Source organism: Lytechinus variegatus, chromosome 8 (assembly GCF_018143015.1).
Source record: "Lytechinus variegatus isolate NC3 chromosome 8, Lvar_3.0, whole genome shotgun sequence".
Lineage (NCBI taxonomy): Eukaryota > Metazoa > Echinodermata > Echinoidea > Temnopleuroida > Toxopneustidae > Lytechinus > Lytechinus variegatus.
In genome coordinates this window covers 13,421,502-13,444,897 of record NC_054747.1, presented here as the reverse complement: position 1 = coordinate 13,444,897, position 23,396 = coordinate 13,421,502, and the positions used below count along the sequence as shown (strand labels likewise).

The 23,396-nt window shown below is 36.4% G+C and overlaps 2 protein-coding genes across 3 annotated transcripts; both read right to left on the bottom strand.

The window, feature by feature from the left end:
* Positions 1–6,714: 6,714 nt before the first annotated feature.
* Positions 6,715–10,592, bottom strand: LOC121420008. 2 transcript variants are annotated; one of them, XM_041614526.1, is made up of 3 exons: positions 10,420–10,592; positions 7,665–8,673; positions 6,715–6,986 (listed from the first exon to the last, which is right to left on the bottom strand). In XM_041614526.1, the coding sequence occupies exons 1-3, from the start codon at positions 10,425–10,427 to the stop codon at positions 6,717–6,719; spliced, it is 1,287 nt and encodes a 428-aa protein (XP_041470460.1). In that variant the 5' UTR covers positions 10,428–10,592; the 3' UTR covers positions 6,715–6,716. The 2 variants fall into 2 exon arrangements, with proteins under 2 accessions (XP_041470460.1, XP_041470459.1); XM_041614525.1 differs by lacking the exon at positions 10,420–10,592 and having other exon boundaries at positions 7,665–9,204.
* Positions 10,593–21,458: 10,866 nt separating this feature from the next.
* On the bottom strand, positions 21,459–22,433 carry LOC121420668 (probable G-protein coupled receptor 21). The gene has a single exon (XM_041615330.1). It carries the CDS (start codon positions 22,431–22,433, stop codon positions 21,459–21,461), a length of 975 nt encoding a protein of 324 aa, XP_041471264.1.
* Between the last annotated feature and the right edge of the window lie 963 nt (positions 22,434–23,396).

Genomic DNA, 23,396 nt, shown 5'->3' with positions numbered 1-23,396 from the left:
CTCAACTGAGAAACGACAAGATATGATATACATGTACAAAAAAGCAATGAATAAAAAACATTTAAAATCAGCTGATTAGTACTTTATGGCACTGACAAGTTTCACACACAGTTTACAGCAAGGCATGAGGCTCTCGTAACTAATATCCACATCATAACTTATCAGAAAGGTAAATATATGAACATGAGTTGATTGGATAAATTTTACTGTTCGAAATGTGGTTTTGCCTTCCCACTATTATTTAGAGGGAATGTAGAATAAAACAGTACACTATAGCTTTTGTACAAACTGTCAGATATATATGACCACTTTCCTCATAATTTATTTTCAATGTTGTCCATTACATGTATTAATCTTTATCTAAGATCTTTATAAAAATAAATATAAATATCAGTAACCATACACTACAACAAAGCGGATCCACAAAAGTGATGTGATTGTGAAAAAAAAATTAAACTACACAAAAAATAAGAACTAAAACATATTAAACAGCTGCAGTTCACATGTATAAGCAACAATAAAGATCTGAAAATATGAGCTAAAACATAATTTTATGACACAAAAATTCACACACAGTTTCATAGCAAGGAATGTGGCTTTCCTTCACCAAATATGTAAAAACGTTGTGAACACTTTTCACAGAAATGCACACAAATGCATACCGGTGCCCATTATAATTTGTTCCAACGTTTACACTACATTTGAAACATCTTTCCCACTACATTTATAAGTACATCTACTGGAAATGTATTATACTCCTAAGTTAAAAAATTTATTGTTCACACATTCATATGACGTTTAGACATACTGTATAATAGCACTTAATACGTAGATTGTACACAAGTCAACACTATAAAATATTCTTATGAAAAGATCCTGAGGCAAGATGGTTTGTGTGATGGAAGTAACATATTCTCATCATAAAATGGCATGAGCATACTTTTATATTAGAACTGACACAATTCTAGGCAAGACAATATCACTGGAATAAAAACCCGTAAATGGGTAAAGAGGTAGTTACAACACAGAGTAGCAAAAAAAAAAGTAAACCAGAGGTGGCAGGACATATGTATATATGTTTTCTCTTTGGCAAAGTTTTGTACAGTATGTATCTACATTACATATATATATTGCCATGTACATTAACTGCATAAAAGTGAAGAATACTTTCTCAAAATGACCTTTACAAAGCTCACGCCATTCTAGCAATGTATGAGAAACAAGAAATCTCTAATAAATACCAAGGTATTGAGAGGCAAAGCATTATTCATGATAAAATTACATTTAAGTAAATGGATCATCAGCCAATCTCATCTAATCATCCTGTAACAGCTTTCTTAGAAACAGTTTCAAAGGGATAATTAAAAAAGGTAACAGAAGAGAGCATAAAGACATAAAAAATGACAAACTATTAACACGATAATTATATTAAAGCAATTCATCTTCGGAGTATGATAAGAGGTCAGTTGTTTCATTGTCATCGCATTCAAGATCCTCTGGATCTAATGAATGAGTAACTTCATCCAACTCTAAGTCACCCTCATCACTCTCCTCATCAGAAGACGAACTTATTGAGCTGTCACTTTGAGAAGTCACATCTTCAGATAATATCGGTACATTGTTACAGTTTCTGCACCTACATCCTGGGCCACACAATTGGTTATTCTTTTTGCATTTACATTGACGAGTCATACATTTATTCTTTGAACATCCACAGCCTCGGGTTAAGTACAACAAATTGTTTCGTACTTTTTGCAAATTTTCATCAGTGTCCCAGACGATTTCTACAATTTGCTTTTCATCTTTAAGAGTAACAGAATAACCATAGTCCTTAATATCTGGATAATTAAAAATTGGAATAGTACAGTGTCCCCATACATAGCTGACCCAACATGACCTTAACCAATGAAAGCGTAGTGCAGAGTCAGAAGGCATTAGCTGATCTTCATAAGAACCTGTCCATGATGCTTTCCTAACAATGTCAAGGGCTTTACAATGCTGTTCTAAAGGTGTTGGTGCATTTACACTATTAAAAAGCTCAAATGGCGATTCATAGTTGTGTAGAGAAGCTCTATTAGCCTTAAAATATACACACAAGACTAGTCTATAGAATGAAAGTAGGCCATCGTCAATATTGCTCTGAGCATTACTACAGGCAAGATTCCCAACTGTATTTGCTGTGGTTTCTCCACAAATAAATGTAGAATATTGCATAAATGCTTTGAAAAAGGCAACTTTGCCCAAACGAGCAAAAAAGGATACAAAGTCACAGCCTGTACAGATGTATAACATCTGCAAACAACTTCCCAAATTTGTATCTTTATCCACCAATGGAGACAAGTCAGCATCTGATGAAATGGCATCCTGCAAAGCATTCAAATGTAAGTATTTTTCTTCACCCACTTTAGCTCTATACTGGATACATATTTGTTTGCCATCAAACTTTAAAGGAAGCCCTATCAAACCTACATCTCTGTCAATTGAATAGATGAGGACGTTTTCACAAGTAGTGTCAAACACATGCAGCCAGATCTGTGTATCAGACTCTTCGTGGTTGTGTTTAAAGTGCTGCTCAACACCAGAAGATGTTACTTTGGCTCCTGACCAATCTGATGATGTATCAAGACCCACGTGAAACCCACCAGAGGTGACAAAAACATGGCCTTCTTTTAAATGGGGCTTTACCATCTCTATGAATTTTCTTGACAGATACCTGATTAGTGTGTGTTTATTTTTTCGACATTTCAAAAACTTTGACCACTTAGATGGGAGCGGAGTGTTGTCTTCTATATGTTCATAAATGCTATCAACATCCTCTTCTACATCATCACGTCTTGATCGCTCTATTTCTTTCGGAGATAAGCCTTGTGTGCTGACCTGATCAAATAGTATTCGTACCTCTTTAAAGCCTTTCTTGAAATATGACAATATCCATCTTGAAACAATAAATGAAATATATTCTCCAAAAACCTTGGAATGAGGAAGGGGAGCTGAATATATGATATTCATTCCCTCTCCTATAAAACAAGAATTAGATATTTCAAAAGATGGTGCATTGTTTAGGATTTGAAACTTCTCCATGTAACGCTTATCAAATAAATCATAAATGACATATTTACTACCCTTGTAAGGCAAATTATCTTGGCCACACAAAGCCCGGGGCTTTTCTATAAACTGGCATAAAGCCCCAACTGGCTGGTTATTTTCAGCAGAATGAGCAATTGTTCTCTTGTAACACAGGGTAATCATTTTTTTTTCTTTCTCCAGGCTTGTTATTTTTTTACGTGAAACTTTTGGCTTGGCAAAGGTTTTCAAGGTGTGTTTATGAAGAGTAGGTTTTGCAATACTGTTATCCTTCAGTACATGTGATTTGCAGAAGAAAGTGTAAGCTTCACTGCCTATTTTCCGATATGAGAGAAGGTCATTTTGCTGGACGCTTGATGCGGTTGCACCAGTAAAAGCATGATGTAAAAATGCATTTTGATCTGGTAAAAACATGTCACTTTCTCCTACTTTTTTGTAATAACACAATACATTTGAAAACTCTGACTTGATCACTGATAAAGATAAATCCCTATGAATAGGGGTTAAAACCTCAGAAAAGGGCAACTGTGCATCGAAGTTTTTAATTAACTTAGCTTGATACTGAATAGTACTTGCAACTCTCTGCATATTCTTTGGCAAACCTCTACTTAAAGCTATCTTACATTCCTTATTAATGAGCATCTCGTGCGCCTCATCAAGAGCCACAGAAGAAAACTCAACTCCTTTTATGCTGCTTACAAATGCTCCTTTTCTAAAATGGTCCAATATATATTCCGGTAAAGCTTGCATGAGAACCAAATGATGCGGAATCATTTTCGAGTAATTAACTCGGTCAAAAGCATGAAAAAGGGGCATCATTTGCTTAATAGCACCATTCCTAAGGTCCCAGTTTCCTGAGCGAATAGCTATGAATAACTGCACATACGCCATACAGTCTTCATGTAAAAATCTATTCCAGAATTTAAATGTCTCAAATTTATTTGACATTTCCGAGCAATAATCAGAAAATTCTTGTTTTAACGACAGAAACATAGGAGATTTAGAAAGTTCTTCTTGGGCATCTCTAAAAGCGGAACTATCAAGAGCACCATCCTCTAACTTCAATAACTTTACAACATCTTCAATTTGTTGGATAAAAGTACTATTTGTGTATGTACATTCCTTACCACTTCTATGATCTAAAAAACATTTGAATTGGAAGTGGAGGACGGCTTCATGAGCTTGAAATAGGAAACGATGGGTTCTCTTAAAATTTGAACAGTTTGAGAGATTTTGAAGAGTCAAACTTTTATGTGTTCCTTTGGCAATGTCTTTAAGACCAGCATCCCAAAATATCTTCATTATGATCTCTTGATAATTTTTCAGAAGATGCCAATCCCCAATATATGGTATAAACCAATCAAATGCTTCCCCATACTCCCTCTTTATTTCTAGCAACATTTTAAAGGTAGCACCATCACCAGCTACAACAAGATGATTGATTTTTTCTGACACCTTAAACAGGTCATAAAGAAGCTGCAAGCAATATTTCAATGTGTTTGGGTGATCTGCTTTTTGGTCAAGAATGTACAGGTATGAAAATTGAGATTTTTCAACGCTTTGTTTTTGACTCTCAAGTAGTAACTTAGATTTAAAGCTTGGCATAACAATATCATCATCTGCATCTATAGTTGTGAATCGCTCTGCAATATGTAAAAGCATATTATCAGAGATTGCATTTAATGCATCTTTCTCGCATGGAGATACAGAAAATGTTTCCCAAGATATATTGGACCTAATATAAGTTTTGAATTTAGGGGGTTGGAAATAATCTTTATTTTTGAGTACTGGAGGTTCATTCAATCTGATTTTCTTTCTTACTGAAGGCTTCCTCTTTGTATCATCTTTTACTTGAGAAACTGAGGGTAAATTGCATGTAGTGCTAGTTTGGGAAATAACTTCATAAGAAGGGTCTAACAATTCAGTATTTGGTTTGGGTTGTTGTCCCATTATAGACGTACCATGCCAGCTACGTGGTTGATCAGGAGTAACTGCTGCATAGGATGCTAACACGTCAATATTATCTATGGTCACATGAGTAATTGACCTTTCATTCAGAAAAGACAAAACACCATCAGAATCCCTTGCATCCTCCACTGTCTGTATAAAACGTTCCAATGTACTTTCCGAACACGACAATCCAACATGATTCAATATTTTCAACAACTTAGATGAATGAGAAAACCTCTTTATCAAATTTGCCATGATTACGTGAAAAGGATAGGTGGAAAAATCAGTAAGGGCAAATTGAAGAATAAATACAGCCACAATACGTCTAACTTTTCTCTGTTTCCCAAATGAAGTTTTTTCATTTGGGAAACTAATGATATCTTTTGTGAAACATATGGATGATTTTTTCACAAATTTCAGCTCTTCTAGATTTGCTGTAAGGAGTGAAATGAGGTTCCATATACTAGGGTCAAAACTGGCTAAAGCTTTATCAAAATCAAATTGATCTAATGAAAGGGGATTTTGGATGTACATTTGTCTAATATTTTTTGTTTGCCTCACTAATCTTTCATTGCCATCAAGAGCTATTTTCTTATAAGCAGTTTCTAAATCTCCAACTTCCTCCCTCTGTTCTGGGCACTTTTGGTTAAGCTCATTTTCTTCATTCAGTAATTCTCTCTTAAGGGTTCTAACTTTGGCGCTTGTAGAATGAAGGGCATTTAGTAACTGATCTATTGACGCATCAGTAATATATAAAAATAGACCATGTTTCCGTAATAGTCGGTGTTTTGATAAAATATTTTGAAATGTTTCTTGTATCTTTCCAAGGAACCATGGAACAGTCCTATGACAATCGTCATAGATCCAGGGAGTTTGACAATTGACTGACAAAGTTTGTATGAATGTGTCATATGCATCTAAAAGTAAAAATCCATGATTTTCAATGCACCATGAATACAGTATCTTGAAAGTCTGGTTGCATGTAACTGAAAGAATTGATTCTGGAGTGTCACATAAAACAAGTTCTTTATCTAAATTATATTTAATATCCCTTAATGTCAAAGTGCCTAACTCTTGATAATTTCTTGTTGAGAGATTATAACACTGTTTACAGATAATGCTATCATCATCGATATTAAGCTCATCATTAATTTCTTGTAATCTGTTTAAGTCTACCTCCTGGTTATTACATAAAGCATAACGTTTAACGGTTGGACGCAAGGTGACAGAACATACACAACAATACCTAAGGCCAGAAAAATTAGTAATATGAGAACGATGTTTTCTACAAAGTGGGATTTCATGCGGGAGAGTGCTGTAATTAAGGGAAAATGCATCATTGAATTCTTCAACAGCTATTCTTGAGTCAAGCTCAGAACTATTTTGACATAAAAAATCATGTGACAAGAAACATGGGGGCCTTTCTTTCTTCCTAGATTTCTTTGGTGTGTACTCTGGATCATCAGCTTTTTTTGAATACTTCACTCTACATGCATTGCAAATGCATTGGTCATTTTCAATTTGGGGAAGTTTCTCCCTAATGATATCTACTAATTTGTCAGAACGTGCAGAAGCTAAATGAAAGCACTTTGTAACTATTGATCGATTACAAATTGCACAGGGGTCCCTTTTCTTCTTCTTACATTTGAAGACAGGTTTCTCCCCATCAGAAATCCTTTTCCTCACCCCAGCTGCTGAATCAAAACACAGACTAATATGATTACAAACCGAGCTTGCAGGTGGAGAATTTCAGAGTCTAGTTGCATATTTGAAGAAAGGACTGGACCGTCTGGGTCATCAGAGCAGCTAATGTACTGCAAGAAAGGTGTGTGGACATGGGCAGTAGAGCTGACATGTGGTGATTGATGAGCTGTAAGTTTCTCTGAAGTCGATGGAGGGGTGACTGAAAAGAGTGAGTCTGTTGAACACACAACGTTCCACGGATTTGTTCTCTGTACCGATGAAAGAAGATAGGGGGAGTAAATCTACAGAGTATGCGTGTGCATGCAATTAGTCCATGTATAGCGAATGCCTCACAGGAATTCCATGTCATTCTGATTGCCTACATTTCTTCAAATTTAAGTTACGGTAGGTCAATTGGAACAGGAATCTAAGTGTCTATAATTTTTAACTAGATACATGCATGTATAACGTTTCTCATCATCTCATGATTACGCATGTAGAGTTTTAGTGAGTTTAATGTCAAGCTCATACATGTATAATCTTGTAGGTATGAGCAAACCAGTCAAATTTACTAGTAAGAAATTCTAATTAAATGACCCCATTAGCATAATATGACTACAGCGATGATACATGTTCGTGTATCACACTGATCTACTTGTAGATATAAATTAAACTCTTTGTAAAAAAAAAAAAATTCCAAGCCTAAAAGTGCTGCAAATCACAATAAAGATTACAATAAGAGAATGCTGACTGATGCCAAGTTGAGTGTAATATCATTTGACAAAATTTTCTCATAAGTCATAATCCTCGAACTTGTTAAACTCGAGCATACATGATGAACACAGATAAAAGTGACTGATTATTGTTGGTACATGTTTATAGTGGACTCATTACAGATAAAGTATCTTCTTCACAATTCATAACAGCTTAATAAATAAAAAAAATACCTTCTTTCTCTTCTTCCTTTTCTTGGTGGCTCTGTCTCGCCTACGCTTTGCCTTCCCTTTTTTCTTACGTCCCACATAGCGGCTGGTAGGTTGAGGTAGCTTTACACTCGGCACTGAGCTAAACCCTTGTGTTTCCTTGTGCTTAGCAACATGTTCATATGGGATGAGCATGTTACATCTCATTTCTGGGATATGCCGGTCTGGTGGCAACACTGGTGGCGTAGGTGGTCTAGCCCTTCTCCTGGGGATGACATTCTCATCCCAGTCGACACTCCATTTTTTTTTATTACAGCAATGCGTCTTCTTTTTCAATCTTTCCTGTAACTTCCATTCTTGATGTTGTTTTTTCTCCTCGCCTTTATAATTGTTTAACTCTTTCTGCTCTTCACCGTCACTTTTCCTTCTCTTTCTCTTGGGTGTATACAAACGTTTTAGTTCCTTCGGAATATAGGATGTAGGTTGACATGGAAATATAACTTTCCTAACCTTCTTCACGAAAGCTTCAGCTAATAATGTTTTTCCTCTCGATGTAAGATGTAAACCGTCCCATCTATGACATCTGTCATCAATTGAGAAGCAGTCTGGTGATTCAATGAACTCACATAATTGTGTACGAGCCGTGAAATTGTTCAGTTTCAAATTAAAAAAAACACTGGCTTCATATAAGTCCTGCCTGTCCCACCGAGGAGCAATCCCACTAAAGATGATTGTTGCACATGGATACAATTCTCGAACAGTAGAATACAAATGTTTATACTTCTTTTCGATCCAATCCCAGACATCAAAGTTCAAATTGTTCGTTCCTACATGAAGGATGACGATCTCAACATCTGCTACACATTTACATATACCAGTATTTACATTGTTTTTTATGAACTGAGTCAGTCTCTCAACAGTTGCACCAGGTTGACAGTATACAGAAAAGTTAATGTCATCAATATCCAACTTTATATCGCGCAACAGTGAATCACCATACACATGAACGTTGGGGCGGGCTGGGTGGGATGACCTAGACAAAAAAAAGATAAATTTAAACATTAACATTATAACCAAAGGCAAGAATAAATTGTGCATGGAAGTAAGCTAACTCTGGGAGCTCTGGAACAAAGTGGATTCTAGACAATTAAAAAAAAAACCAATTTGTCTCATTGGTAGAGTTGAAAGCCTTTTCTCATTTTCTCTTTACAAGAAAATGTATTTTATGTATCTTCAATCGTACCTAGTTTTTGCATAGACCGAGATCTGTATGACACTTGAAAATGGTATCGTAATTACCAAATGTGTGCTTTCTGTTGGAATAGATTCCAGAGTCTTATTGGAAAATTAACAAAATCACTGATCAGCTATTTCTTCCAATTTGGTTTATTTTGAGAAAATAACAAAGACTTTGAAAATGTGTTTTTAGGGAGACCTTAATTAAATTTAAATCAACTTTCTATTCATTTCAAATGATTTTTGCGAAATTTTCATAAACTTTTTTCAAAGTTATGCGCGAACTTTGAGACCATGAACTCTATCTGATATTCTGAGTGACAAAGGTGGGATTTTTAAGGGGGGGAAATATAAAATTCATGCAACATCACAATTTTTAAAACAATCGAAACCAACATTCTTAATTTACACCAAGTTTCGTTTCTTTTCCATGCTTCTATCAGTCTCAAAATTGGTGATTTAGAGCCAACATGAATTTCCTCACACATATGAATAATTTGCTGCCGTATCGCATGCCATTTGCGTGAGGTACGGGTCTGGTCCGAGCTCGGACCCTAGGCCTATCGTAGCGCATGCAATGTTTTAAAATCAGCAGCAGATTACGTGTGAGGAACTTCATGTTGGCTTTAAATCACCAATTTTTTTTTACTGAAAGAAACTTGGTGTAAAGTAAGAATATTATTAGTTTTAATTTTTTTTTTTTAAAAAAACATGATATTGCATGATTTTTTGGCCTACCCCCCCCCCATAAAATCCCACCTTTGTCATTCTGAATATATCAGATTCAGATAGAATTCACGGTCTCGAAGTTCGGGTAGGTGGGGTGTAGTGTAGCCGTAGTGAAGTTCATTGTGATTGTCATTGATTTGAACTGTTTTGTTCGTGCCTACATGTTAATGTAGGCCTTGATGGAGTGCCCTGCCTTGGCTGAATACAAGCCAAGCCCTACTAAAATGACAGGTCAAAGTCCTAAAAAAAACTTCTTGTAACAATTCTAAAAAGCTACAAAAAATTAGTAGGCTATGGGTTAAACTTGCTCAATTCAAGAGTCGATAAAAATCATTGAGTAATTACCTCAATCAAATAATGTCATTCGCAGCGACATAATTTTTATGACAGACACAAAAAGAAGTGCATGGGACTGCATTCATTACTTCTGGCGAATCGGAAAGGCCTCGCAAAACACTCAACAAAAGGCAGTATATTCGCAAAATCGCGCGGTCACGTGACCGACGATCCGTAGTCAAGGCATGAAAATCACAGAAAATTGTCAAATTTCAAATTGATATTACTCAAAACTTTTTTTTTTGAGCCCGTACAAATTTGGTATCTTCGGAAAGGGCAACTTCTACTCTTTCAGCTGAACGCAATCCTTTTTTTGCTAACCCTTTAATCGGGTCAAGATCACACTTGTCCCAAAGCCATTCAAAAGCAAATATAAAATGAATGCTGCTCTTTCAAGACAGATTTCCTATCTTTCACAGGACGAAAAAATGACAGAAATACATCACAATATAGCTAAATAAATACTAAATCAACTCACCCCACCATGTTGACAATTCACCAACTGCATCGCACGTTGTGATAATTTAATCTGCGTCACTGAAAATCTCGTGATATACGAGAACGTACGAGACATCAAATTCGGTCGCGAGACGATTTGGATGAATTCGACGATATTGCTCATTTGCATACGGACCTGCGGACTGACTGCGTTCCAGTTGCTTCATCTGTCGGTTGCGTGTCATATTTTGAGGATCCTTCAGTTCGTCTGCTTGCTCACGTGTTAGTTTCCGAAGCTCCGCGATCGACCGAGGTCGCCGTGTGCTGTCACTTCCGTTTCCGTGGTGTTGATGGCACGCCGCTGCGCACCCGATGGTGGTTGCACGTGCAGTCACGCATGATGTGCGCGAATCTGGACGACTGGGAGTTGGCGATTGGACGGTTAAAGAGCGCTGACGTAGAAGCGCTGACCGAACGCGTAAAGGAGGCAGGGTGCCGGCTGGGGCGCCCCCTTGCAGATTAGGGCTGGTTGGTGGTGCCTTGGGAATGTCTCCAGAAGTTGCATTCAGCTCAAACTTTCCCGGTGTTTTCCTTTTCGGGAATGAACTTCCACGTTTCTTATCCATGGTTTATTATTATACTATTTATTTGCTATATAGTTTTCATAGGTCTTCCAGTACCAAGATATTGTTTAAAAACGGGGATGCGATTCATGGAAGAATGTTCATGAGTGCTTTCCTTTGCTTGAAAGTCCATAAGCATGAAACGAAAGTTGAAAACCCAGTCAATGCATTCGTCAATGTTCCATCGCAAGCATTATGAATGCATCCATCTGAAAACAAGACCATAAAGCGATATAGAAATGAATTGCTTGCATGGTGGTAGATGCATTCTTTATCAACGGAGAGAAGCAAACTTTAACATGCTTAAGTAAGGCATGCCTTAGTGTTCTCATCATTACATTCAGGAGAGGAAGATGAGAAATAAATCAATAGTGAGGAATTTTTATCCGTAGTATCAAATCAATATATTGCATCGATCCTTGTGGATAATACTCTGTCAAACATTGCGACAAAAATGGCTTGATAAGTTCAAAAATAATATTTCAAAAATATCGTTAAAACATGTAAGACCTTCCTGACCGTAGTCGAGATAAAATTAGAATGAATAATGTATGCTTAGTAAACATTGCAATTATTACTAATTGAACTTCTTTCTCTTATTTTTAATGTCGCTAATTCGCTTTATTTTTAATATTTTATAGATTACATGTCTGAAGCTAGTCTTCCGCGTCCGTCTCCATTTTTGTATATAGTTTTGTATATAGTTTGTTAATTAGAATTGAAACTAAGTTTAGAGACTTGCCATCTATACCAGCTTTGCTTTTCTTGGCATTCTTCATATAGATAAAATAATTGCAACTCTCTTGAGTTTTGTTTAATATATCTTCAATATCTGAACATCAACTGGCTGTATTATACCGAGAAGGTATTGTTACTTTGATTATATTTTGAAAATTTTGTTGAACGGAAATATATCAATCGAATAAAGTAGCCAGGCGTGGGTGATATTAAGGATAAAGAAACGATGACCCCGCAAAGTCACTGTTTATTTCAATATTTTTTCTTCATATATATATACATGTATAATCAGAAAGGATATCAACAACATAATAAGATACACATAGGGATATAAGAAATTAAACCAATATGAAACTGAAGAGCATAGGAAAGTGTGTGGCTACATTGGATCAGTCACTACTATATCGCCTATGCTGTGCATCTGTTTTGCGAAACAATTGATGCAAAAACTTGTTAATGTCAAAATTTTCTTTATGCAATATCACATGTTGACGAGATTTGAAAATTTGTGCTTGATTTTTATTTTTTTTTACTAATCCAGTTGGCGTGATGTGGGGCGGATTTGGTATATTTTGAACGTCGCATTGCAGATTTCATGAACAAAAACACCTTCCGTTTACATTTTTAACATGAACAAACATTGCTATAAGCCTTCGCATCTACAAAAAATGAATAACAACATGAACAAACATAGCATTTTAGAAAGAAATAAATTAACAAACCTGTATGAAGTAGAATTTCTTTGCAAGTAATTAGGAACCAGTTGGATCTCATATGTCATTGCATAGAAAATAAGGACACACGATGACGCCAACGCATATAGACTCATTACGAAGTATGGACGTTACATATTATTTCGATGTTATCCATGCAGAATGTATCTACAGAAAAAAAAACATGATGCAGAAGCTTGACCTTTCGGAGATTAAATTGATTCCCCTTAGTTATGATATTTAGAAGGTTGTTCCGTGGTGAACGCACAACGTGTTCCTCTCATTAGAATAGACCAAAATAATAGTCATGTCCAAAACATACCAACACTAATTGACATGATCCCAATTAGTTTAGACATGACAGGTCAAAGAGAACCTTGGAGTGATAATAAATAGGTAGCAAAAATATAAATCATCATCAGGCTTGCTGACCAAGAAGAAGGATTGGTTACTATGGTGACGGTGCTAACTATCCGTAGTCTTGACGTACAAACTCGTTCCAGTTTCTATGTATATTGGGACATATCAATGTAGATTTGAATAAATCAATACTGAACCGTAGAAGCATAAAAAGGAGAATATTTGTATGTGTTTTCGCTACAATAATCCATGTCGTAACAAGCATACAGTAAATAATAGTAGAATGCTGGTTGCATCAGCGAATACCTGTGCAGGGGTGGAGATTTTGATGGGTTTATAGACTCTCGTGAGATGTGTTCATAGGCAAATATGATATTCATACATGTTCAAAGAACAAAAAAAACCTTGTACACAGTTGTGGAGGTTCACAAGCAATACGGATTTTTAAACAAGTAGGCCTACAATAACACCCTTTTTCAGTATTGTACACAAGAAAATTGTTATGGATGGTGTCACAGTACAGGCCATAATCATTGGAAATGTACATACAAACAATAATTTATCACGTTTTGATGCATATTTTTGAAAATTCATTATTTGGTCCCCCAACATGCTTATCATTCAGTTTTATTGTATATATTTTACTTCATTTCATTTTTCAGGAATGAACTTGCTGGAGCGCTCGATAGTTAACAGGATTTGGCGTATTTATGCGTGTCTGCATATAAAGACTATGCTGTTACGATCCGAGTTCGCGAAGAACGATAACGGCGAGAGATAATAAGCGGGAAACATCAGCAGGTGATTGGCATGGCAATGTATTCAGAAGGTTTTTCTTTTTTTATTCGAATACACCTCTTAAACAGGGGCGGCGCTTCAAGGGGGCATATGGGAGGATTAACCACCCCTCTAATATAGTGAATGGGGAAAGCGAAAAAGGGAAGAAAAGGGTATAAGGAAGTGAACAGAAGAGATAGAAGAGGAACGTACTGCCCTTGTAAGTCAAAATTGCCTTTGTTATCCAGTTGAGAACAATAAATCGTTTGCCTCCTCTCTCCATCAGAAAAACCCTTTAGATGCCCTGTCCCATTCAACGTGTTAATACGAATACAAAGTGACCGACAGGGAGAGATATAGTGAGAGATGGAGAGAGAGGGGGGGGGGTGTAAAGGATACGAAGGAGAAGATGAGTGGAAAGAGGAAGGGATCAAGAGGGAGGAATGGTAAAAAGACATTCGAAGGAGTGACAGTGATGAAGAGATAGGATAAGACAGAGAGAAAGGGTACAGAAAGGGGAAGGGGGTGGGATGACGATGCCCCCAAAACATTTTTCGAATGTCAAAAAAAAAATTATTATAAAATGCGTTTCCAGAAACGGAAACACCGTTGTACTTCTTGTATGTTAATATCTGCATTAGATAGCAAAGCAGAATATGTTAACATTCCTCATCTTAACAGTTCTTTCTTTAAAACCCCACCTCTTCGACATGAAGTCTTGCACCGTCGATATGACACAAGTGGTAGTTGTGAACAATAAACCATTGTATTACACTGCCGCGGTCAAAAATCTGATTTTAATTTTCAAGATTTGAAAGGAATATGTTTTATTTATTTTTGTTAGATTCAGATTTTCAAAATAACTGCTTGATTCGGTAAGAAATGCGAGTGCAAATATCACTATTGGTATTAGTATTCCATTAACATCTTAATATCATATAAGGAAACAGTTTAAAATCAATGATTTATGCCATCATACTTCCATCTGTGAAAAGCAAGTGCATTGTTTTCGGAAGTGCAATATTTTGTGGGTTTGCCTTTACAATAATCATGTTAAGGAATGTCTGTTAGATATTGCAAAGGAAGTTGCTTCACCATTCGTTTTGCATAACCCTCCTGTTTGCGTTGATGAACCCACTAGCTTAAAGGGATATTTGGAATAAATTTCATTGTGAATTGGTCAGATTTCATGAACTCTAAGGCGTCGCTCGTGTAATATGCGACTGTTTATGAGGTTAAATAGGTAAGAATTCCAGATCACATGACAATAGTTAAAAAATACCGTTATCATTCCTAAATACCATCTTATCAGTCAATCTAAAGGTGCCCATTATTGCAATCAGTTTAGTTTAAAGGGATTTTTGTCGCGATGAAAATTTCTTTACGATTTAAACAGAAGAATAAAAGAAAATAGTAAAGTTCAAGTCCACCTCAGAAAAAATTGGTTTGAATGAATAGAGCAAACTAGCATGATGTAAACAAATTTCATCAAAATCGGATGTAAAATAAGAAAGTTGTGACATTTTAAATTATTGTTTTGCTTCTTTGTCACATAACAGTGATATGCACAACTCAGTGACACGTAAATAAGACAGTCGATGACATCTTACACTCAGTATTTTTTTTAAATATTTTTATTTGAATGATAATATATTTAATTGATACATATTCGACAATAAGGACCAATTTGACCGTAACAATATATCATTAAACAATGCTAATTCCACATGTGACGATACATGAACATAGCACCCCCCCCCCCCCCCTTCTCATTATGTCACATTGAATTCCATAAAATGCCATTTCATCATATTCTTTAAATCGCCATCCGCGCATTGAACATAATTATCACATCGGACACATGCTTTCATTTAATCTTCATTGAGGAAAATATGGTAAATCATTTCAGTCAAATGAGATCATGCATATAACATCAAAAAAATAGTAAGAACTGACTGTCATTTTTTTAATGAGTCTTCGTCAAAGCTTTAGCAATTATTGTTTTTCTTTTTTTATTCTGCTGTCAAATGCATAAAACAATTTACAGTCAGGGTGAACTTCCCCTTTGAAGGGAAAGAAATAGGTCTCTAATTGTCAGTGAAAGAACAAGGAAATCACGATCGTGTTTTTATACAGCAGTCGATGAAACAGTGTTCCTTGAAGTCCTTGAATCTGGCTGTTAATAGCCTATTTGGACGATTACCTTAAGCCCCCTCCGGTTATCAAAGCCCGTTGCTTCACCATGTATATCTGCCATTTTGCCGTAAGAGAGGAAGCCAACCTTAGGAGTCAAAAGCTGACTATCGTTACTCACAGAAACAAAATAAAAAGTGAGAGAGCGATAATAAGAAAAGAAGTATTTGTTCAATAATGACATTACATACATAAGATGTTTAACCTCTGACAAACGATAAACTGTCTTTAACTGCTAATTTTGACAGTATGCGTTGGACGCTCTTGGCATAACGTCGCAATTTGCGACATTATGCGTTGGTGTGACATCATGCGTTGCTGGGACATTATCGGTTGTAACAACCCCTACTTAAAACAAAAGTCGCACCAATCGAAAAGGAACAATAGTGTTAAATATGGCATCCCACCGTTCTTCACCTCCAACTCCCCGTTCTAAATTTCTCTCTCCTTATGTAACTCTCAAACACATCGTCAGATTTCAGCCATTTCTTTATTTCAAAGATAAACAGTATACAAGTGACGAACAAGGTCAAACGATGAAAAAGTAGCAATCAAAACCAGGTCCATAACCCTATACCGGTTTAAGGCAGGTTGAAATATACATGTGCATAAAAGGTGATATCACCCAAAAAATAAAGCATTGATTGCAATAGAAAGCAATAATAAAGTTTGAATAATTAAATGCATTAGCTTTATAAGTGGGGGCGTCGTGGTCTAGTGGTTACGATTCCCTTCTTTCAATTAGAGGGACGTGGGTTCGATTGTGCATGCTTTCGACCCAGGTAAGGTATTGGTAAATTGGTAAATTGGTAGGACTTTATTCCTAGAATGCTTTTAGCGCCTATACGGCGGCTCGGGTAAAGCCGGATAATAATATGACATAAAGTATCAAGCGCAGTAGAGTATAATGTAGTTATATACCTGCTCTATACAATTGGAACATATTGATATTATTATATTATTTTTGTTATTATTATCATTATTATTATCATTATCATTGAATATCGATATTGTGTGTAAAGCATACATAATCCTAGTCAAACATTTAAGGTCTTGTTTTCATTATCAATGGTAACGAATGTTTGACTAATCATACATAATAATGATAATGATAATGATGATAATAATAATAGCCAATTTTTATATAGCGCTTTTCCCAGAATGGCCCAAAGCGCTTTACAGCATATTATTACCAATGCCACACGAAAAGTGCACAATTTCCACTCCCTGGGGAGCATTCCTTGCATTCATCGCAGCCTCATAACGGCGCTGGCAAATTCAAACATACAATATCTTTCGCATCCTACCGGGTACCCATTTAGCACCTGGGTCGAGAGTGGCAAAAAGTGGATTAACGTCTTGCCAAAGGACGCTAGACCGCGGTGGGATTCGAACACACGACCCTCTGTTTACAAGGCGAGATTCAGAACCTCTACACCACGGCTCTTCTCATACATACGAGAAAGCTTACCGACTAAGCTCTTTTGCGGTACTAAAGTATCAAAAGAATTTGATTTGTTGCCTGAACCTTGTGGGGGTGGGGGTCTTATTCTTCTACTTTTCCCCCGTTTCTTTTTTCTTTAGAGCTTCTGAACCTCCTCTTATTTACTGACCTCGGAGTTTACTTTCAAATTTATTATTTATTTATTTATTTATTCACACATATTTAAACAGGTTCACAAGATCAGAGATAAAATTACTGTTTTGCATCTTGGTCCTGGTGTATAAAAAGACATGATAAAATAGTAATTACAAAGATAGGCATATATATTACTAACGTTTACAAATACAGCCAAACCCTGCTCACCAATCATGAATTAATAAAGAAGTACAGGCAAATGTTTTGTTATCTTAAATTGATTATTGGTCGAATGGTACCTCAGTAGGAGAGCTATTTGATTTTTAACAAAAAATGTTATTTTGTTGCATTTTGTGAACGGAAAATAAATTAATCTTAATGTGCATTTTGATAAACGAACTTTAATTAGTGAATGTATCCGTAATTGACGGGCATGTGTGAGTGGGAGAGAGTATGTACGTGCGGGTGTGTGTGCGTTTTGTGCGCGTGTGTGTGTATGTAAGGGTGAATGCGCTTGGTTTGAATAAGATGCCTGAGCACGCGTATGTTCGTTCCATGGGCTGAATATTCAAATATGTCGACAAGGGGTATTAAATTATGTTATCCTGTGCATGCCGACATACACGATACGTGTGCAAAGGAAGTGGGACGTGCCATTATGAACTTGAATAAGATTCTCTCATTAACGGCATCTTCAGGTTTTCATCTGCCCTCACAAGGTATCAAGATTAGTACTGTATCATTTTACTTTATTGACACGATCAATTACTGCAGCTAACATGATTGAATTGAACCCTTGGATAACGGGTTGCGTGGTTAGTTAATTTACTCAGCTACTGCATGCTTGTCAAATCTAACGCTCAAGTCAATCGGGCGAAGCCAACTCTATATCGAACAAAGTTTTAATGTTATATCGAATGACACTCTATCGATCTGCCCCATCGGTGTGACTATAGCATTGTAAAACAGGGGTTGCTTTCATAATCAATAATGAAAGCCCCTCAATTTGATCAGAAACATGTTCATGCTGAATTCCGACATCCATTTACATTTTATATTGACTTACTGAAGATTAAATAACAATGGTCGAAAAAATACGCCTTTACCTTGCATTTCAAGTTGATTATATTTCGTAGTCGGAAATAGGTACAGCCTTATTGAAGTTTGATAACCGGTCGATGATATGAATTTCACTTCAGTATCACAAGCTTGGCTTTTTGCGGCAAGACCCTCCGTTTTACTTTCAAATACAACTGTCACATTAGGTTTTTTTTATTTGTTAAATCATGTTCCTTAAGTCTAAGATTATGTTATATATATTTATTATGTTTTGCAGTATTTTCGACCTTATCATGTTATATTTATCTTTCTTATGTTGTGAAACGGAAATCAATAAAATCAAATCAAATCACCTCACATTCCATTATTTGTTTTTATATCGTGAAATTGTCATGCTCGAAAAGTAATATCATAGTTGCACGCTTAGAATGTTGGGCAACATACTGTCCACTGTGTTGGGTAATGTATATGTTTGTAAAAAGATATATATATTGGGCGATTATTATCAACTTGAGCAAATTTATTACCAAATCCTTATTTGTTATTACCCAATCGTTTATTACCCACTCGTAGTTTTTATTACCCAATTTGGAAAGATTAGTTGTGTGGACAGTATGTTGCCCAATGATGGTTTTTTTTCCCCCAACCTTTTTAACAGTGTATAAAGAAATGAAGATAACAGATATGCAATTTCAAACGGACACCCGATCGAGAGAACAAAATCTATCTAAAATTGCTATTAATGCAATGAAACAATTTGTTATTATTCGTGTATATTCTTCACATGAAACTTCCCAAGGAATACTCGCTCAACTCATTCAGAGTTGGAACTTTTTCTTGCAATCTGCACGGGTATTTTTTTTAATGATGAGCGCAGACACATGTTAGTGATCCATTAACAGCTGGATTTGTTTTGGTCATCACCCGTTTTCTATCCTAATTCGCAAAAAGACCCGGCTATCCGTCGAGCCTATTGAAAACGAAACTGTTTATGGGTGAGAAAATGTTAAATATTTTAAGTAAGCATTTTCCCATCCATCAACCCCCCCCCCCATAAAAATATTTTATCGGTAAGATAATATGATTGAAAGGAAAATGAAAACAACAAATGCAATATCATTTAAAAATTTATAAGCAGATTAATATCTTAATTCCACATTCCGGAGCATCGACAAATAATTTAGAAGAATGCAATCGCAAGCTCACTTGGTTATGTAAATTCCTAGGGCATTTTAAAGTTAATTGATGAAAAATATAAGCACTGTGAATACATTCCATTACGACCAAAAAATCATGGCATGGGTCACATGAATGAAACGAAAGTTCACTTGCTGCTTAAAATGCGTAGGGCATTTTATTATTTTTTAGTGCTTGCTTATTTATATGGTTTGTTTTGATAACCGTGTCAGTGGACTAAAAAAAAAACAGTTTATCTTTGCTGCCCTGCAAACAATTTTTAAAAAATGCATAAATCACGTAAGAGTTACAAACAATGAAAAAAAAAAGAAAAAGAATACATTCATAAAGACAACCGACCTGCAGGGTATATACATACACACATAATTAAATACATGTGTGAATGTAGACCAAATGTTCACACATATATTGTGCGTATACATACAAGTATACATGTGCTAAGATATTATATTTATTATTTATTGTGTGTTTAACCGCTTGCTACCACTCCCTAGAACCAACCGAATATAGTTTGTCGTTTCAGTTTAGTGGTTTCTCGCAATAAAAGGGTCACATGGACAATGCGCTCACGTGCCCGTACTCTGAACTCTATCCGTGGTCTAAAGTTGTCGCTAATCTATGAAAAGTCTAATGCGATATCACTGTTATTAGTACATTATCATTTTATCGTCACATGTGGAATTCGAATAATTAATGATTTCTTTGAATGATGATTGCAGCATTTTTTTTTCTTCATTAACCCATGGACCGAATCCCAGTAAACACAAGAAGCATCAATGTTTGATATTCAATAACATTTTGCACTCATAGCTCCAATAAATTTAGCCCAAACTTAGAATTTAGGTAATCAATAAATGACATTTCCTGCCAAATAACGATTAAAGATTATGATATAGGCCTAATTATTATAATATAATCAATTTATCTTACTCTCATGTAATCGTTAAAAATATATATTTCAAAAGTATTATTAGGCTCTTGATATATAACATTAGTGGACAGAATAAAGCTTTGAAAAAAGTAGGCCTATATTACATTCGGAACACAGATTACAAATAAATACATCAGAAACAGAAATAACACCTAAATAGATACATCTTGTCCCGTGATGAATTTAAATTTTAGTGGCCCGTATTCTGAATTTGGGTTTAAATTAAACCTCGGTTAAAAGTTGTGGTTTAAGTATGGATAGCCAATTGGGGCACACATCTTTAACAGTACACCTCCAATTTATTGATGACACCCGAATTGCTCATAATTGTCTGGGAATGAGGTATTTTGAAGTATTTTTCTTCAGAATGAAAGCAAAATAGTAAACGTAAGAAATATATGCATTAGAAACATAATTCTATACTTTTTGGCTCCCCATAATTTTAGTACAGAGTTAGACCACAGTCTAAGTCAAACCTGACTTCAAAATACGGGTCAATTCGTTTAAAATGTACCTTGTTTGCCTGCTTGAACATCTACAGCACCCACCACTTGAAACCTATACCCCCATAACATTCTTTCACTCAATGTTAATTTTACGGTTGCACAAACGAAACCGACTTCAAACCGACATGTCATTGGAAGTATTTTAAAGGCTTTTTTCGGTCTAGAATCAGTTTCGCTTGCGTAAGGCCTCCGTAGTCATGATATTTACAGGGACCGTTCCAGGCGCGTATCCAGCTGGACGAGACACGAGTGTTTGGAGAGACCGACTATTGTGCAAGGGCAACAGGGACGCTAACATGGTACTGTGTGTATTCCACCTGGATCCGCGCCAAGATGTTCTCACTCTAGCGCTATTGAAATGAATGACTAGTTAGATTTTAAACCTGAATTACTACTACCATGGTTACGCATTAATGGTATGAACAGTATTTTCATTGAATGTGTCTCTTGTAAACATTCGCCATACGATCCTGCGAAATGAAGAATTCATTAGGAGATAGATAAGAGCGTTCCAGAAACTGTTGCTGATTACGAATATGAGAAGAATGTTCCTTGCAATGCAAGGCATTTCTTTGCCTAATGCAGCGCTTGTGAAATTCACCGATACCTGCGCTCCCCATGTGATGTAGAACGCGCCGGTAACAGCGAAGATAGTCCGGATGTCCTTGTTCCCGCGACGCTGATGCCCGCCAGATTCCGTGTCTCCTGCTTTACTTCGTTCGCTAGTACCGGACGTAGCGGCGATGCGGCGTCGGTGCTTCCTCGCCAGAATAACGAGGACAGTATTGCAGAAGGTCGTTATCCCGGCTGATGTGAGAATGAGTGCGAAGTAGATGACAAGTATGGGATTTGTGGCGATGTCTACAGATGCGAATTTCAAATCGCTGAATCCTGCGATAATCTTATGAGCTAGGCTTGCAGACGAGTTCATGGTGCCAACGAACATCCCGAAGACAATCAGCATGATCATTCGTCTCTTCGTGACGATTGCGTGATACCGCAACGGTCTTGTCACGGCAAGATACCGATCTATACTAACGCAAGCAAGAATCATGATGGATTGATTAAAGAGCGTTGAGCATCCGATGACCCCAATTATGGAGAAGGTCCTCGTCCTGGAGATGGACAACCCTGAAAAGCGGATAGAATGGAAAGTGCAGCAGAAGAGACCTACAAAGAAGTCTACGACTGCTACTGCTTGAAAGCACAATCTGGTATTGTCGTTAAAGCATTGTTGTGTGCGAGCAAGAGCCACGAGGTTAACGATATTGGAGAAGACTGTTATCATACCACAGAGGATGAACAGAACAGTGAACGCAACTGAAGGAGCACAGGAATCAACTGTGCCTTCGGTCAGTGTCGTAGGGTAGGTAGTCATGGCGGTGACACACCGAAAACACGCAATTGTTGATAAATCCATGGTCGGATGCTATTTTGGAACACCGGTAGATGTACTCAAGAATGTCATATGGGAAATTGTTTGGACTGTATATAATGCAAAGTTGGTAACATCAGTCTTTAAACGTTAAAGGTACTGTAAGTTCATGCACTTGTTTGGCCTCTACAATCGGAGGACGCTGGTAAAGAAAACATGTCGGATGTCGATCTGACGTTGCAACGCTCTGAGAATGGATGATACTCAACGGATGATTTTCTAGATGATCATTTCTGTAGTACGAGAGAGATAGAGAGGGAGAGAGGTCAATTCAAAACAATACAAGTTCATTGATAAATAGCATTTTCAAAACTAATGAACAGACGTTTAAGTGTTCGTTAATATTTTTCAAGCACAATAAAAACACGCCTTTTTGATGAAATCTAAGATTTCATTGATAGCAGAGATGATGATAGCACACTATGGCAATTCTTAAAAAGCTTAAAGATGGTATGCACATGCAAAACACATGTGCATGTTTGATATGTCGTCTTCCCAAATTCTCTCCAGTCACCCCATTATTGATAGAATTACACTGGCTACCTGTCCGGCAAAGAATCACATTCAAGATCCTAATGATAGTCTTTAATGGTCTTAATGGTCAGGCCCCAAGTTATATCTCAGATCTCTTGAAATTGAAATCCCGATCTGATGACCATCACCTACGTAGCTCACAAGATACACTCACACTGCAAGTACCCCCACAAGACTAAAGCAACACTATAGGAGATAGGTCATTTCTGATGTCAGCCCCACGACTATGGAACAAACTTCCCCTCAACATTAGGAATTCAACAAAGTTACATAATTTCAAGTTAAAATTAAAAACCTATCTATTCCAATAGTATGTACAGCAACTGAAGCTCTTGCAGCGCAATAGAATATATAGAAATAGTTTTTGCGCTA